The sequence below is a fragment of the Chenopodium quinoa genome, unplaced genomic scaffold (genome assembly GCF_001683475.1).
Source record: "Chenopodium quinoa cultivar QQ74 unplaced genomic scaffold, ASM168347v1, whole genome shotgun sequence".
Lineage (NCBI taxonomy): Eukaryota > Viridiplantae > Streptophyta > Magnoliopsida > Caryophyllales > Amaranthaceae > Chenopodium > Chenopodium quinoa.
Window position 1 is genome coordinate 1,572,412 of NW_018743919.1, and position 17,801 is coordinate 1,590,212.

At 33.6% G+C, this 17,801-nt stretch overlaps 3 protein-coding genes across 4 annotated transcripts; all 3 read right to left on the reverse strand.

Annotated features, from left to right (window-relative positions):
- Nucleotides 1-333: 333 nt before the first annotated feature.
- LOC110687176 (putative cysteine-rich repeat secretory protein 5) lies at nt 334-1,164 on the reverse strand. Its single transcript, XM_021863789.1, has one exon. It carries the CDS (start codon nt 1,162-1,164, stop codon nt 334-336), a length of 831 nt encoding a protein of 276 aa, XP_021719481.1.
- Nucleotides 1,165-2,553: 1,389 nt separating this feature from the next.
- LOC110687177 (putative cysteine-rich repeat secretory protein 21) lies at nt 2,554-3,075 on the reverse strand. Its single transcript, XM_021863790.1, has one exon. The coding sequence runs from the start codon at nt 3,073-3,075 to the stop codon at nt 2,554-2,556; it is 522 nt and encodes a 173-aa protein (XP_021719482.1).
- A 3,513-nt stretch (nt 3,076-6,588) lies between these two features.
- LOC110687291 (cysteine-rich receptor-like protein kinase 10) lies at nt 6,589-17,801 on the reverse strand. Of its 2 annotated transcripts, XM_021863921.1 has the most exons (5): nt 16,438-17,799; nt 8,002-8,139; nt 7,792-7,910; nt 7,159-7,369; nt 6,589-6,981 (listed from the first exon to the last, which is right to left on the reverse strand). In XM_021863921.1, the coding sequence occupies exons 1-5, from the start codon at nt 17,228-17,230 to the stop codon at nt 6,971-6,973; spliced, it is 1,272 nt and encodes a 423-aa protein (XP_021719613.1). In that variant the 5' UTR covers nt 17,231-17,799; the 3' UTR covers nt 6,589-6,970. The 2 variants fall into 2 exon arrangements, with proteins under 2 accessions (XP_021719613.1, XP_021719614.1); XM_021863922.1 differs by lacking the exon at nt 8,002-8,139 and having other exon boundaries at nt 16,438-17,801.

The window sequence follows — 17,801 nt, forward strand, 5'->3', positions numbered from 1 at the left end:
ACTAGTGTTATCGGGGTTACTCACTCAATTAGGGGTTACTAAGTCAGTCAGAGGTTACTCGGTTAGGGGCTACTTGGCCGGTTAGGGGTTATTCGGTCGGTCAGGGGTTACTCGATCAGGGGGTTACTCATTCGGTCAGGGGTTACTTGGTCAATCAGGGGTTACTTAATTGGTTAGGATACTCGTCGGTTAGGAGTTACTCGGTGTGTGTCAGCTGGCCACACCATGTGCCACACACAAAAGTTGCTGTTTTAAAAAAGACAATGGAAACCGTTGCGTATATGAATCAAACAACCTAGAAACTAAAATTACATATACATATTGTAGTTTACATTAAGTAATGTATGTAGTCGATAATAAAACCAATATCATAAGGATATAACTTGCCATGAAATTGCGGTACCCATTGCTAAAGAAAGACTCGTTATTGAATTTCATCAAACAATTATAACCCAAAACTCGTCCACCTATAGCAACTGGCCGAAATGAAGAATATAAACTACTTATGCAATTGCTGCAGTTCATAGCGGATATATCAGGTGTACATTGAACAAGTACATAAATTTTCTCCTGAGATCCCGTTACATCTATCACCTTTGTCGCGAAATTAGCCTTTGTCCAATTCCCATACTCGGCTTCTCTTGCGAGTTCTTGCAATGTACTCATCAACGTCGTGTTGTATTGCTGGTTATGTGCCAAGTCGTCTCCAAATCCATCACCAGTGAAAGTAGTATTTTCTCTATACACGAATGATCTAGAGTTGTTTGCATAGTGTACAACACATTGGAGATCCGTGTTAAATGCAATGCCGTTGGAGTAAGATTCAAGTGGACGTCGATCTAAGACATATTTTCTTACGTCCTTTAAGCAATTGTTGCATTTTTTAGCACTAAGATCACCTCGGCAAAGGTAAAAACCATAAGCCCTATTGGAACCAACATCACCCGTAGAGGTATTGAAGAAGCCGAGTGAAGACTCCGATATAAGGTTGGAGAGGAGGGAATCTACATTGTTGAGATAGTTTGGGTTAACAAGCTCGGAATCACGGCCGCCTATGCCAACTTGGTAAACATCGTCGGACCCGGAAGTCTCTTTTGCACTAAGGGAAAGAATACTAATTTGGCAAAAAATTGCAAGGAAAAGAAGGTAGTTTGTTAGTGCCATAGTTCTATGCTTGATCATGTATCAATATTTTTATTATGGGTGAGTCTATATATAGGGAATAATGGAAGTATTTAATTTTGGATAATAGATAAATCGTGGGATGATGAAATAAACATTTCAAAGGTAGTGCCGTGGTAAACTATTATAGAATGCGTGTTATGAGTTGTGAGTGATATATTACATGGACCATTACTCCATTAGTAGTCGCCTCTGATTTCTTTCTTTTTTTTAGAGAAAAGATAGTCAAACCAAGATGCTAAGTCTTGAGTTGTATTTTGTTGACCCAAGTTGTCAATTAACTAAGGATTACTCTTTTGGTTGTCTAGATTTTCATGATTTAAACATATGCTTACATTTAAGGAGAGTCTGATCACCTTCTTTTTTTTTAAGAAAAGGTAGAATGGATATTTTATTACAATAAGTCAATTTCCACCAAGAGTAGAATACCTTGAGGGAAAGAACCAATACATACACGTTCTAAACTACTTCCCGTCTTCAATCAAGCTATCGGATGAGAAACAGTATTACATATCCGTCTAACATGAGAAACTTAAAAACAAGATCTGAACATCAAATTATCATTTTTCACATCCCCGATTACCACACAACATAAATATGTAACCATAAAAACATTGCTGTTATTCTTATTAAAAAAACAGATATATGAAAAGGTTAAGTCGACTTTTTCGGTATTCTAATTTGCTTAGACCTTACTCAGTCAACTCTATTGAAAGATTAAACTTTGAGATATATAATTGTATCATACTTCTTGGGCTTCCTTTGAAGCAACTGGACCCAAGGCCCAACAACATCACCGCCCTGTTTTGTTAATAAAAAGCCCTTCTGTGAGACTTTTTGGCGCAAATAAACGTGTGTTGTGAGTCTTGTAACATATTTGTGCTTTGAAAAATTTTCAAATCTTAAATATTGGAAAAACTTATAATCATACCCTCAAATGCTCATCAACATCCAACTATCTTATTCTAATCAGGCTTAATTTACATGTTTCACAATTCACAAATCTCAATTTCTTCCATCAATATAATTCCCTCTTTTAACTACAATTACAAGTTTACAACACAGCTTTTCCCATTAGTTACTATATTAATGCTTGACCATATTATTTTTTTCTCCTATTCCTCTCTATTTTCCTTAAAACATGCATCTACCGTTTTACGCAGTACTTGTATTTCTTACTTTTCATATTATGGAGTATCACTGAATCACATGGGTTGACAACCCACTTTGCGTTTTCTCTCATCTTACATGCTATGAAAAGTGTTATAATATTAGAGAAACGGAGGATTCATCAATAGCATAGACAAAGAATGCAATCATACAAGTATATTCTACTATGAATAATGAATTTGAGAACAAAAATATGCAAGTTCACATAATTGTGAGGTGCATAGTAAATAACAAGAGAAATATCACATGAATATAACTTGGCATAAAACTATGACTAGCCAAGCCAAAGAAAGGCTGATTATTGTACTTCATCAAACAATTAGCATGAACAAGAACTCCACCTTGAGAACCATTGCAACAATCTGGAATATAAGAATACAATTCTCCTAAGCATTTACTGCAATTTACCGGAGATAAATCAGCCGCGCATTGAACTAGTGCAAAGATTTTCTCATGAGACCCCGTTACCTCAACAGCCCTAGTCGAGAAATTAGCCTTAGTCCAATTACCATAGCTAGCTTCTGTAACGAGTCCTTGCATCGTGTTAGACAACGTCTCATTGTATTGCTCATAGTTGGACACATTTTTCCCAATCGAATTATAGCTAAACACAAGCCCCTCTTGATACCCCGAAAATTTTGAGCTATTTGAGTAATGTACCATGCACCAAAGAAAACGGCCAAATCCAATACAATCCGAATTGTCAGTCTTTAAATCCGACATAAAATTTGTCAAGTTTACTAAACAATTGTGACATTGTCTAACACTTAGATCCCCTCGACAAAGGTAGGAACCGTAAGCCCTCTCCGCAACCCTGCCTACCGACGTACTAATAAAAGTCATTGGTGGATGCAACGAAGTAGACTCCGAAACAAGAACTGAAGAAGTAATTTAACATTGTCTTGATATTCTTGACTTGTAGAATCTTTCGTCGTTGTGGAGTTTCCATAGCAAACTCTACCAACACCATCGAAATCGACTTCCTCGACACCAAGGGTTAGATTGATACATGAGCATGTAATTATAATAATAAGGAAGAGAAGAGAGTTTATTGAACATGCCATGGTTGTTCAATTTGAAATTGGGTTTTGGTTGTTTAAGGAGGAAAGTCAACTAGAAAAAAACAGAGGATTTTGTAGAGATCGAATGGAAGGTTCATAGTAAAGGACATAGGATGATTTTTGCATGTGATATACGGTGTACAAATCTTTTAAATCACAAGTTGCTAGTTTCCTACAATCTAAGTTATGTTTATTTTATAGTACTCTTGTATTTATTAGATCGGATCGTAAATTGTAATTAATTAGTGTGCTATTTAATGCTAATTTAGTCAATGATTACGTAACATGTTCAAGATTTTTTGGGTCTTCCTTAAAATGGAAAGTTGGAAAATAAAAAGAAGGAACGAATCTGGGAAGTGATAAAACAAGTCCTATATTTTTTTTACTCCACTTTTTTTTATTAATATTTTTTTTTTTAATTTGTAGAACTGAGCACATTTTTGTTTAGCAGACTAGTTTTAAACCCGTGCGATGCACTGCTGCTTAATGTATTATAATAATTTTTTTTGTATTTGTATTTTTGTTTAGTATTTCAATTTCATATAAGAATAGTACTCCATAGAAAGTATTTTAATAGTAGTGTTAAGTAAGTACTCGGTATTTTAAAAGTACTACTAAAAAAAAGTATTATAAATTAAAACATAGTTAAAAGTCTATCAAAATTTTTAAAAAAATAATAAATGTATGTCATATTGTGAAAAACTGCATCTCCTAGTTGTTTAGTCAAACTTGCAAATTTTATTTTTCAATATTAATATTCTTTAAATTTCTCTAATTATTAATATCCTATAATATGCATTGCATTTTGCATATATGTAAGGTTTTCTTTAAATTTAACTTTTTTTTTTCTTCTGTCATATGCAATATTGTGACTTATAAAGGCAGATAAGTTTTGAGCCTCTAACTATTTTTATTATCGACACATTTGCTAAAATATAACTAGCTATGAGTACAAGCAGTTTGTTTGACACATTTAAAAATACATAATTTTGAACATTAATATCTGTAATTTAAAGCAGATATTATGAAAGTATAAATATCGTGACTAGTTCATCAACATATTTATTAATACAAGTATATTATTAAAACATCAAGTTAAAGTTGGTATATGACAATATAAAAGTCAACATCTTACATTAGAGGAAAAAAAAACTGAAAATAGGAGTAGCTTTTTTTTTTTTTGAAACAGTGTCATTTTTACAGTATTTTATTATCAAGAAGGGACATGATTAATGCATTTATGCATGGCAAAAAAAATTAAAAAAGATAACATCGGTAAATATAAAGATTTACTTTGTAAATGGTTTATTGCTTGGCCTTGTTGTGTCAGCCCCAGCTAAGTACAGCCGAACAGAGGTTTTTAAACAATAAAAAAATGAGTTTCGAAAACGTGTACATGACTGGGAAACGTTGACTTTTACTTTTCGGTTTTGGATAGAATTGTTGGATCAGTTTTCTATTCCAAGCTCAAAATTTGAGAACTTTTTAATTGGTAAGCATTTTTTAAAAAGTATTATTTAAGGACCAAGATGCTTTTTCCAGCCCAGTTTTAACACAGGCCCAATTTTGATATTGGCTTGGCTTTCTTTTGCCAAGATCTCAGTCCCACCTAATCCATGATCACCTCTCTATATTATCGTACGTAAATAACGGGATTTACTAAATGCGAAAATCAAGAAATATGAAGTATGTGGTTTACATACGTCTTTGTGGATATCCTGCTTGCTTAGTTGTGCTAATCAAGAGTATTGATTAATGTCAATCCAATTAATAAATATAGACAGTGGGAAGTACTAATTTTTAAGTACCATTCAAAAGAAACAAGTTGTCCTAGAAAAGTAACGAAGATACATAGACCAATTATTTATTTATTTATTTATTTTTGTTCGAATCTTGAAGAGCTAACATTCCATAAATACAATGTACACAGTCACTATCAAGACCAATGTATGTAACATGCCACAAATTGGGCAAAAAACTATGGTAGGTGCTGCCAAAGAAAGATTGATTATTGTACTTCATCCAACTATTACCATACGCAATGTATCCACCTTGAGTACCATTGCAGCAATGATGAAGTCTCGAGCATAATTCCCTAAACATTTACTACAATTCATGCCGGATATATTAGTAATATAGTATATAAACATATCCTGGGCTTCAATCACCAGCTTAGATATTTAATTGAGTTGGTTCTTTAACATGATATCAAGAGCCAGCATTACGCAAAGGATCTTGTGCTTCAACCATCAGCTTAATTTTTTGGTTGAATTGTCCTTTAAACAATCATGCGTGCATAAATATTTTCATCAGTAGATCCTATTACGTCTATTACCCTGGTCTCGAAATTAGGCTAGATCCTATTACGTCTATTACCCTGGTTTGGAAATTAGGCTCAGTCCAGTTTCGCAATGGGGAATTCTCTAATGAGTCCTTGCATTGTACTCGATAATGTCTCATTGTAGCTCTGGTAGTCAGCAACCTTCTCCCCAATTGAATCAGTATTAAGTTCCCTCCCATTTTCGTACACATCGAAAGTTGAGCTGTTGGCGTTGTGTACTACGCATTGGGGGTCTTGATAGTAGACTCCGATACCATATCAATCTGTGTTGGTGATGTCTGCTCGTGATAGAAATCCAGATCGGACACACATGACAAACTCGTGCTTTTCGATTACCACGGAAAAAGTAAGAACCATAAGCCCTTGGAGAAATTTCACCAATAGTAGAGGTGTTGTAGAAAAAGCTCGGCGATGAAGATGACTTAGATGCAAGCACGGAGGTAAGTGAATCAACATTTGTTTCGAAGTTGTTAGTCGTGGAAGTATTATCATATCTTGAATTTCCGTAGCATCTTCATTCTAGTAAAAGCTTATTTCTTCAGCTAGCAATTGTTTCGAGATTGTTCGATGAAAATATTATGATGATGATGATGATAGAAATAAGAGAAGAGTTTATCGGTTTCATGTTGGCTTGGCATAGTAACGTTGCTTTAGAAGCTCAAATTTATAGGAACATTTTATAAAGGAAGATTTTATTAATACGAATAATCATGTACGACGTGGTGGTCCTGGTGTATTATTGGATGAAAGCTTAATAAGTTAATAACATATACGAAGCACAATATGCGCATTGATCTTATCCTTAGTCAAGTTTATGGCCGGCAATTATTAAGATGGTCCAACTGCTCCAACATATATAAGAGTACTAATAGGATAGTGACAGTGTCTCCACAATGTCTAGTGTTGCGATTATTATGAAATAGAGGGGGTATATTACATTGTAAGCTATGCTTGTATACAATAACAGGACAATTCAAACATCTACGAAGTATATAATTAACAGTATAAACATCAATATTTATGAGATGAAAAGTAGTATCACCTCACCTTGATGGTAAGCGTAGAATAAAGATCGATGCTCAAGTATGTTCCTCATCTCTAATCACTCGTGTCTATCTAGGATCAACTTCAGTGACAGAGTCATCATTGTTCATAGATATAGGGACAGATTTGCTGGTTGATTGATCTGAATCAACGCCTTGACTTTTATATTTATTCATTCGTAATCTTTGACCAATTGTATTGTACATACAAAAAAGAAAATGTTATTTGTTATATATGTTCTAGGATAATTATTCTCAATGCATAATTTCAATATATTAAAATTTTATAATCTTTACTTATTAGGTATATAAATATAGTAATGAAAAAGATCGGAGACTTATGCTAGAAAATCTGTCATACCGAAGATGTAATGGTCAAGGCTCTTATTCAGCACATATTCATACACTAGGAGCTTCTCTTCTCCCTCCAAGCAAAATCCCAATAGTTTTACTAAATTTCTGTGCTGAAGCTTAGCGATGAACAAGACCTCGTTCTTGAATTCTGCTACACCTTGGCCGGAAGTTTTAGACAATCTTTTAACTGCTATTTCTTGTCCATTTGATAATGTACCCTGTAAAATTATTGACACACCAGCAACGTTTACAAAAACAATGTACTTGTACATTATGTTATTACACTTTTCCGTTCATAAACACAGACTGCAAAAGATTCATTTCATTTCTCCTAAAGTTTTGTCTCTAATAATAAACGCCTCAATTTTTGTTTCAGTGAAAATCTGTGTGCTATCCAGTTTCCACTAACTTTTTTTTTTATTTTTTTTTATTTTATTTTTTAACTCAATTTTAGTCAACAGAACATCTATCTCTTACTCCATTACGTTTTCTCTCACATTCCTTAAAAACGAGGCATTTACAATATAATCGCAATATGAACATTTTCGTGTAGCAATCATGACAAACTTATTAATCATGTGTGTGTTTTATGCTCTCTATTCCATCTCTTTAGTTTCTCTTTAATTTCGACAGTACTTACCTTATATACACCACCAAATCCACCTTCAGCTATTTTACTCTCCTCGGAAAAGTTATTAGTTGCCAATTGAAGTGTTGCTAGATCATATTGCAACGACTCAAGGGTTGTCAAATCCTCCCCTACAACCATAGCGACGGATCATAACCAGGAAAATAGAGATAGAACTAAGTAAGTAACTCTTATTATTAGTAACTGATATAGTCCTCTTACCATTTTGAATAGGTACTGCACCATACTTTTTAAATCTCTTATTTACAAAACAGATTTCTAGAGCAAGTATTACTGCCGATATAGCAACCACAGAAAAAACAATGGCTATAATTGCTGCAGCTGATACTTTCTTCCTCCCTGCATTATATATATTTCATACAACAACATATCAATTTAAGGGCCCCTTTCACTTATGGGCTTTGTGCGATTGTCTACTTTACACTTGCTCAGAATCACCCCTATATAAATGTAATTATTATTACTCCATCTGTGTGTTTCTAAGTGTTACACCTTGACCGACACTTAATTTTAGGCAATTTATTAATTGACTTAAATAAAATAAGAGGTAATTAGGGATAGTAGGAGTACTAAAAAATTGTAGAAGAAAGACAATGACGTTAATACTTTATTGAAAAGTAATAAATGTGAAAAAAAGAAATAATATTAAAAAAAAAAAAAGTGATAATGAATATAAATGAGGACTATGAGAAGAGAGGGATAAAATATTCAAATGTAGCTTTTAGCCCAAAAAAAAAGAAATACAACACTTAAAAGCTACACGGAGGGAGTTTGTAAAATGTAATTGAATAGGTCTAGTGTTGTCTCAGACATTAATGGGGCTCAAAGCAGGAACTAAAAAAGTGGCCCCTTATAATAGAAAAATAATAACTTAATTTATAGAACCCACAAACTCTTGTACGTTTATAAATTCACTAACATAACAAATTTTATGGTAGTCACTTGAAAATCTTGTCCTCTCGATTGTGAAGCAAATTCATCAATTAAATCCGCACAAGCTATAAATTGATAAATGGGAAAAACATTTATGAATGTCAAAAGGAAAAAAATTTACTTAATGGAAAGTAAATATCTTAGAGTGGGATAATTATTATAAACTTACAAGAATTAAGATAAAAATTAAAAACAAGAGCAGTAAAGAATGCTATCTAATTCTTAGAAAAGACTTTTAAGTTTTTTTTTATAAATAACTAGGGTTTTTTTTTCTTTTTTCTTTTTTTTTTTCTTTTTTCTTTCTTTTTTTTTTTTAATACGGGTTTTCACCAAATAACACTGAATTTTAACTTAATACACCAAATAACCACGACATTTTTCAAATTTACCATATAACCATAAGTTTTACTAAAATGTCACCACATGCCATAAATGACTAGTGCCGTTAGTGATAAGGTAAATTATGCACCGTGACAGCCTATGATTGGCAGTCATTTAAATTATTTAATTAATTAATTAAAAAAACATTTAAAATATTTATGAATAAATTTTTTTAAAAAAAACTCCACCACCCAGCCCCTTCCTCCACTCTGGCGACCGGCCACCCCGACCCTCCCTCCTCACTCGTTGCGCGACTCGGCCACACCCTAACCTGAACCCCCCTGCCGGCGCCACCCTCGACCACGACCTTAGCCGGCTCCCTTCCCCTTGAACCACCCTCCCGTACCCTAAATACCCCTACTCTCCCTCGAAATTCCCTCCCCCTACCCACCAGCCAGTGCCCAATCCCCCTCTCGCATGCCGGCGAACCCAATTCGGCCCTCCCCGGTGCCATCTCCACCCCATTGAACCACCACGTATGCCGAAACCCTAAAACAAAAATCTAGGATTTCGATTTTGGTGTTTTAGGGTTTTACGGTGGTGGTTTATTTTCGGTTAAGTTGGGCGGCGACGACGTGTGGGAGGGGGTCTGGGCTACCAGCGAAGGGGTTTTGGGGTGGTGGAGTGGTTTTCGGCTAAGGTAGAAAGGCAGGAGGCTTTTTTGGGTTCAAGGCGGGGAGGGAGAAGGAATTCGAGGTGAGGTGCTGCAGGGAGAGGGCTTGGGTTGGGGTTGTCGCAGGCAAGGGATGGGGGATGGGTACGGTGCTGGCCAATCGGGGGTAGGGGTCAGGCTGGGCTGGGGGCGGTGGTGGCTAGGTAGGTGGTGCTTTTTTTTTATAATTTTTTAAAATAATTTTTTTAAGTTGATTAATTAAATAGTTAAACAAATAATATTAATAAGAATTAATTACAACCTACCAAGTGGCACAATTAACGCTAATCACTAACTGAGTTGACGAAAATGATATGTGGTGACATTTTTTTGAAACTTGGTTATATGGGGAATTTGAAAGATGTCGTGGGTTTGATAAATTTAGTTAAAACTCAAGGGTATTTGGTGAAAGATTCGTTTTTTTTTTTTAAAGATGTGAGGCCCCAAAAAAATGAAGCCCTAAGCCATTGCTTTTGTAGCTGATGCAATTGAGTCAAACTCTAAACAAGTCACAACATATATTTCTATAATATTAGTATTTTATATTTTATAATTTATAGTATTATAATTTTAAATCTATTAATCGTCAAATTTATGCATTAGCACATGTATATCAATCATGCAAAGTGATGCATTTACTTTGAAGTTTGAAACGAATAAAGTATCATCGCTTAATTGATTGAAGATTAATAAGATATAGGGTTTTTTTTTGCCAGAAACCACCTAATAAAACCTAATTTTGGTGAGAAACTACCTAATAAAAAAAATATTGTAAGAAATTACCTAATAAAAGGTAAAATGTTGTAAAATACTACCTTTGGCCGAATTTCCACCGTTAACCTAATTTTATGGCGTTGACTCACCTCAAAACATCCCCGAAACCACCATAGGGGTTGGTTTTCAAGGTGGCAAGATTATTTTCGTGGTGGTCAGAGCATATTCCGAGTTGGTGAGGGTAGTTTTGTGATTCGGGATGTTGGTTTTTTGGGATCAGAAGTGGTAGTTTTGGGGTAGGAGGGTGGTTTTGGCATGGTGGAGGTAATTTCAAGTAGGTTGTGTTGGTTTTGGGGTAAAAGCGGTGGTTTTGGGGGTGTTATGAGGTGGGTTAATGGTGGATTTCCTGCAGAGGTATGATTTAACCTTTTATTAGGTAGTTTCTTACAACATTTTTTTTATTAGGTAGTTTCTCACAAAATTTGTGCTTTATTAGGTAGTTTTTGAAAAAAATCACTAAAAGATAATGAAGATATGCGACTTTTATTTATACTCCATTTGTTTCGTAATAATTACAACACAATGCACACTGCATACACATTTAGAAAAATTATAGAGAGGGGACCAATGGATCAGAGAGAATTTTATAATATAAAGTAAAGGTGGTGAAAGGTATTTCCTCCATTTTTTTTAATTGCATTACTTTTGTTTTCACGGACTCCTAGGCAACTTTTGAAGTAGAGAGAGGTAGAGAGAAAAAATAAATGGGGTTCATGTGGTAGGAGAGAGATAGAGAGAATTCATTTGTTGAAAAGTAAAGTAATGCAACTAATTTAAAACTTTCTTTTCAGGAAAGTGATGCAGCTAAAAAAACGAAGGAAGTATTTGATTGTCAGTAGGAGAGCGAGAGAAGCATAAATAAAAAGTAAGGAGTATTGTGAATGGGTTAGTTGTAGATAGAAACCTTTAATATATGTGAAAGTAGGGTTATTAGAATAGGAAAATAATAAAATAGCAGTAGGTTATTACTAATTAATATTGAATAAGAAAGTGTTCTGATTTTTATTAAACTAACGTAAAAGAAAAGTGTTACGATTATTATGAAATGTGTAGTTTATCATGGAATAAATAAACTTTTATTAGGAGACTAAAAGAGTATTACAAAGAAAGAAAAGGAAAGAAAAAAATCCTTATAAATAATAAAAAGAATTAAATGATAAATGTTATGTTAATTAAACTGTTTGCTCGTGATGTTATAAAGTTTCAACTTTATTCTATTTTATAAGTTTATTAATGTTTATATGAAGTCATTAGAGCTATATATATCATTATTTTTCATAAAATTTTAATTTGTATAAAGTAACTTAATAAAAAAATACTCCCTCTATTTTTTTTAGTGCCTTATTAGCAAATTTGGCACTATTTATTTGAGTGACTTTGATCAATATTTGTGATTCATACATAAGAAAAAATATAATCTTGTGAGTACCAAGGTTGTCGGGATCGGAATCCTACTTTGGATATGTGAGAGGAGTAGGATCAAATCGGTAAAATCGGATCGTAGAATTGTAAGATCCTACGAAATTGATAAAAGGAGTGATAAAAAGGTCGCTACATAAATAAATAACATTTTTTAAGCCATAAAAATGCTAAATTTTAAAGTTTTAGTAGTTAGATAGTTATTTTCTAGCTTGGAGAGAAGTTTGATTGCTTTAGGCTCATTTTAATAAGTAAAAAGTAGGATCGTACGATCCTGACCGATCCTACCCGATTCTGACCGATCCTACACGATTTTGTCCAATCCTGACCAATCCTGTACAATCCAATAATAATTTAAGTGAAAAACAGGATCGTTTAATCCCACCCGATTTCGTACGATCCTACACAATCCTACCCGATCCTTACCGATCCTACAAGGATCCTACTTGCTCTGCAATTCTGCATCCGATCTGAATCGTTTGGCTAAAATGGGATCGTAGGATCGCACAATCTACGATCCGGATCGCAATTTTGACAATAATGGCGGGTAGTTGTTAGAATCGTATCAATAGTAGATTATTAATATTCAATTATTATAATTTATTCTTATTAATAATTAAAGATATTGTTGAATAAAATTTTACATCGATATACGTGTTATGTCACTATAAATCACTTAATAAAAAATGGTGGGAGTATACAATTATCCATTTTCAAAAGTTTTCTTGAAACCAACTCCGAGAAATTAAGGTTATGAGTATGAATTGACTGAACCAGACGTCCATGCTCTTGAGTCTTGAGTTTAACGCGGTCCCCAGACATTCACTTCTTCTAACCATAGTACCATACCGTGAAAATACAAAATTATTGGATGACTTGTCAACTTTCTTGACTTGGTGTCAACCAAGTGGATGTCATGTTATATGTCATAATCTCATGAATAATGATATCATACATTCATACTCTCTTGTTTTATAACAAATCCAGGCCACAATTCACATCTCACATTAAAGTTGAATTTAATCATTTATCAAAAATATTTAGACCGTGTTCTCTTAATCTTTATATTCAATTACTATCTCCATTTCTTATTCTTCCATTTGTTTCATAATATCGCAATACTTTAACTAGTACATATGTCAGTGCATGCGCATACTTTTGACCATTAATATTTGAAATAGTATACTTCCTCTGTTTCACAAATATTGCAATAAGCATAAAATTACGCATCCCAAAACACATTTTATATGCTAAATATCTATAATTATATAAGCGTAAAAATCATGAAAAGGTGATATTGTGAAAGTATTTTACGAAACGAATCTAACGACCCCACATGAGTATATTTGAATTAATGTATAAATCATAATATGTGGTCAACCAAGCGTGATGAATAGTGTAAAATTTCAATTGTTGCAATATTTACTAGAACGGAGGAAGTATTATTAAGAAATATAAAAGGTTAATATAATGAAAATATATATATCAACTAATCCAAAAATATTTTGCAAAACATGTTTTTTTTTTTTTTTTTTTTTTTTTTGATAAATTAGTAAAAAGTATAGTCAAATTGAGCTTAAGAGTGGTGTAAAATTCAAATTGTTGCGATTGTTATAAAATGGAGGGAGTGTATATATGCAACAAAGAGGTATTATTTATGAGACATAAATTATTCTTTTGTTGCAAATCAAAAGAAAATGAGGTAGTAAAAATTTTCCATATAATATAATTACTTTGTGTTCAACAAAAATAGATTAAGTTTAGTAAAAAGAAAAATTACAATCAAGGTAAATCAGTTATTTCAAAGAATAAATATATTACCGACAGTAGAAATAATTTAAATTTAGTAAATATAATTGGGCAAAGAGAACAATGACTTACTATCTCTTAAGATGTAAGTTTATCAACAAAGATATATGGATTACAATGACTTACTAATTTTTGTTATTCCGGCTTATTAAAGTACACATTTTAAATAAATAATTTTAACATATTATTGTAATCTTTTTTTTTTTAAAAGAAAAGTATAGTTTATACAATTACTCAGTATATTTAGCCTAATCAAACATAATATCTCATCACTTTCAAAATTACCATACAACTTTCCACAAAAAATATTAACATAAAAATAAAAAGAAAAAGAAAAATGCCAATAATGCACTATTTTCTTTACCTTAACATAATAATATTCAGCAAAAAGAAATTCGCTTCATTAAAAATAATTCTAGTTCATTAATAATTATTTTTAACTAGTGAAAATCAGTTACGTCAAAAAATACTCCCTCCGTTACATATTACTCGCAACAATTACTAAAAATGGTCATTACATGTTACTCGCAACAAACTTTTTTTTTCCCTTTATAATAAGTTTTTTTGTGTGATTTTACAAAATTCCCCTTACTCTTATTTTTAACACCCTAATTAAACTACTGATTTTATCTTATTAACTTAAACCCTACATCGATTAACTTAACCATTTCCACCAAAATCATTCCCCTCCCAATTAAATTCATCATCACCTTCAATTGCCAACCACCACCACTACCATCACCACCACTACCACCACCACCGATCTCCACTCTATCTTCATCTACCCAGAAATTTCTCTCTCTTTGTTCATCTCCCTCAATTCGACCGCAACACCTCGTCGGAAGTCACGCTGCTGCTGTCCCCTCGCTTGTCGCCGCCTCCGTTTTCTCTTCTTCCTTTTCTTGTTGTTTCGTCATTGTCGCTGAAGGTTAATTTGAAGGTTTTATGGACAAAATTAACCATGAAACCTCTAGATCTAGAGTTTTGATGGTTAAATTTGACCGATTAAAGCTTTAATTGATGATAGAGAAGGGTATGTGGGTTCGTGGTTGGTTAAATTTGCGCGACGGACACTCGTTTAGAGTCAAAACCAGCTCCGACAGAATTGATTCCGTCGGAATAGTGGCTTCAGACGGAATTTTCCCTCGGAAAACGTCGAATTTCCTACGAAGGGTATTGAGACAGACATCAATTCCGTCGGAAGGCTGTTCTCCGACGGAATTTTCGATGTTTTCGACGGAAAACTTCCGCCGGAAAACAACCTATTTCTAGTAGTGCATGCAACATAACCACTAATAATCCACCAACACCATTCTTTTTCTACCTCCCATCCTTTCATACTCTCCAGTACTTCCCATCCACAACATAAAAACCACCCAGTTTAAATAATTTTGTAAGAGTAAATCATTTTTGCAAAATCATGAGCATGGTGGGGTGACATTTGGATTTGTGGTGGTTATTTGTGGTGTTGGTTAGATGGTGGTCAATTTGCGTTGGGGGTGGAAGATAATGGTGGTTTCGTGATGTAATTGGGTTAGATGGGTGGTGGTTTTAGGGTGGGTGGTTGACGGTTTTGTAGTGGGTAGGTTAGACTGGTGGTTATGTGGTGGGGTAGCAGTGCGTGTTAGATTTGGCTAGGTATGGGAGGAGAGATAAGGGAGGAGGAGCAGTGGAGATTTTTTTTTTAAATAAAGAGAGAAATAGAACCAATGAAACAATGGCATGTGTTCTACTTAACCGGTTTAACAAGTAAGTTCAAGTCACGAACCGTTTAAAGAAAATATGTACAATAGTTGGGAATGCCCTTAGTTATTCAAAAGTTGGAACCTTTTAAAGAAGGTCGCCCATAGTTGAGACTTTTCTTGTTAATTTTTCCTAATATTTATGTATATTGAACAGTAATAGGTTAATTTTTAGCTAATTTAAGGTAACTTTTAACCTTGTTTGGATAACTGTTAAGGTTTTTTGGAATAACAATATGATTATATTAAATCACTGACATTTAATTTTCAATCATTTAAATAGTGTAACTTCATTAATAAAGTATAAATAACTTTTTTTGTATTGGGGTAACTTTTATTTATATATGACTAACTTTTGTTCATTCCAAAGGTAACTTTTCATCATTTATGAACAACTTTATAACGGTTAACAAACTGTTTTTTATTTTAAAGTTTGTGTTACGTCAATATATACTCTTCATATAAGATTAAAGCGTCAATCAACTTCATCATAATGTCACAAATAAAATAAAAATAAAAATTATCTTTATCCTTAACATATCATCACCTAACCATTCACATCTATCCTTAATTTTTATAGGTCAGTAGAATGTTCTACTGAAGAACCCCTACTCATCATGGGCTCTAAAAGTAAAAATAAAAATAAAAATAAAAAAACAATAATTGTTATCCATAAATATCTCTAATTATCAATATGAAAAAATTATAAAAAAATTGATATTTAAAAAACACACATCAAACGGATTATAATAAGATCTCACAATCTCACACAGTTATTATATTTTTTCCTATTATAAATCATAAAATTTGGTTAAAGTAAAATTTATAAATAATACCAAAAGCGAAAAACATGTAAGTGTGTCATCTAATTTAAAACTGAAAAATTACTTTGATTAACAAATTCTGTTATTAAAATGTGTAGTTTACCTCGATCACCATGAATGGGGGAATTAGAAGAAATCGGTAATGGCAACGAATAATTAACGGCACCAATGTAAAACGTGTATGTCTCATACCGAACATGACAACTAGGCAACAAAATTCGGGCACCTCTCATAGTTTCCAATAATCCGATGGCTTTCGCCAAGCATCGGCTACAATCATTAGGCGTCAAGTCCGGTGTACACTGCTCCATTGTATACAAGGTGACTGATTTAGTAATATTCACCATTTTTGTGGTGAATTTCTTAGCGGTTCGATTATTAGCAGTTTCACCAACCAAATGGTTCATGGTATTCCACATGATCCCAAAGAATTGTGTTTGGTTCCCCTCGTAACGTTTCGCGTTCATAAAGGAAGCTGAGGGATCATCGGCCATTTTAGCGTAAAGGGATTCGTTGGAGAATCGTACCATACACTCGTCGTACCATATTATTGCGACTCTTGAGTTGGGGCAGTACCTTTGTAAGTCAGTCGTCGTAGCGGTTTTGACACAATCGCCACAACCCGTGATGTTCTGATCACCACGGCAGAGAAAGAGGCCGTAGACGGCATCGCTGGTGCCGTTGCCGGTGGAGGTGATATAAAAACCTCCGGGAGGGAAGGGATTAGTGGTGGCTTTTGTTGAGAGAGATTTAAAGAGGGTGTTAAGGTTGGATTTGTATTTGCTGTTGGTAGCAAAGGTAGAATTCGGGCAGTTGTTGGCTAGATAATGCGGTATGGAAGTTGTTTCATGTATTGTTGAAAGAAGATAGAGTGAAACAAATAGTATTGAACTCATTTTTCTTCACTGTTGTTTGTTGGACTAGAAGGAAGAGGAGGGAAATGAAATTGAGTCACTTGAGGATTAGACGAGTTAATAGATGTTGTAAAATTAAATGGACTTTCAATAAAAACTTTTCGTCGTTTATCTCTTATTTTAATAAATTATTTTCACCAGTTTTTTTTTTTTTTTTTTTTTTTTTTTTTTTTTTTTTTTTTAATTTTTAATTTTATTTTTAACGTTGAATTTGTAGTTATTACCACCTTCGGATAATTTTGATTTACTTCCAAAAGGGACCCAAAAGAAAGGTATATCTCCTTACTTTATTACTCGTAACTTTTACTACTACGGAGTTTTAATATTTAACAATGAGTAACCGAGTAAGTGGTCCATGTCTGTTACGAAGAGAACTTGCAATGGATGGGCTTGTAGACGAGGATTAAAGATGGCACTGTGCTGGGCCGGCCCAAGGCCCAGTATGACACGTTATTGTGCGTGCCGGGCTGTGGACCGGCCTAGACCACCTTTATTTTTGAGAAGTATGATAAGGTACGACATGGTCCGACACGACAAACCACGCTAAAATCAA

Coding starts and splice junctions, on each gene's coding strand:
- LOC110687176 (XM_021863789.1), bottom strand. CDS start 1,164: ATGGCACTAACAAACTACCTTCTTTTCCTTGCAATTTTTTGCCAAATT.
- LOC110687177 (XM_021863790.1), bottom strand. CDS start 3,075: ATGTCGGATTTAAAGACTGACAATTCGGATTGTATTGGATTTGGCCGT.
- LOC110687291 (XM_021863921.1), bottom strand. CDS start 17,230: ATGAGTTCAATACTATTTGTTTCACTCTATCTTCTTTCAACAATACAT. Junction 8,140..16,437: donor CCCCATTCATGGTGATCGAG/GTAAACTACACA, acceptor TATATAATGCAG/GGAGGAAGAAAGTATCAGCT. Junction 7,370..7,791: donor GATTTGGTGGTGTATATAAG/GTAAGTACTGTC, acceptor ATAATTTTACAG/GGTACATTATCAAATGGACA.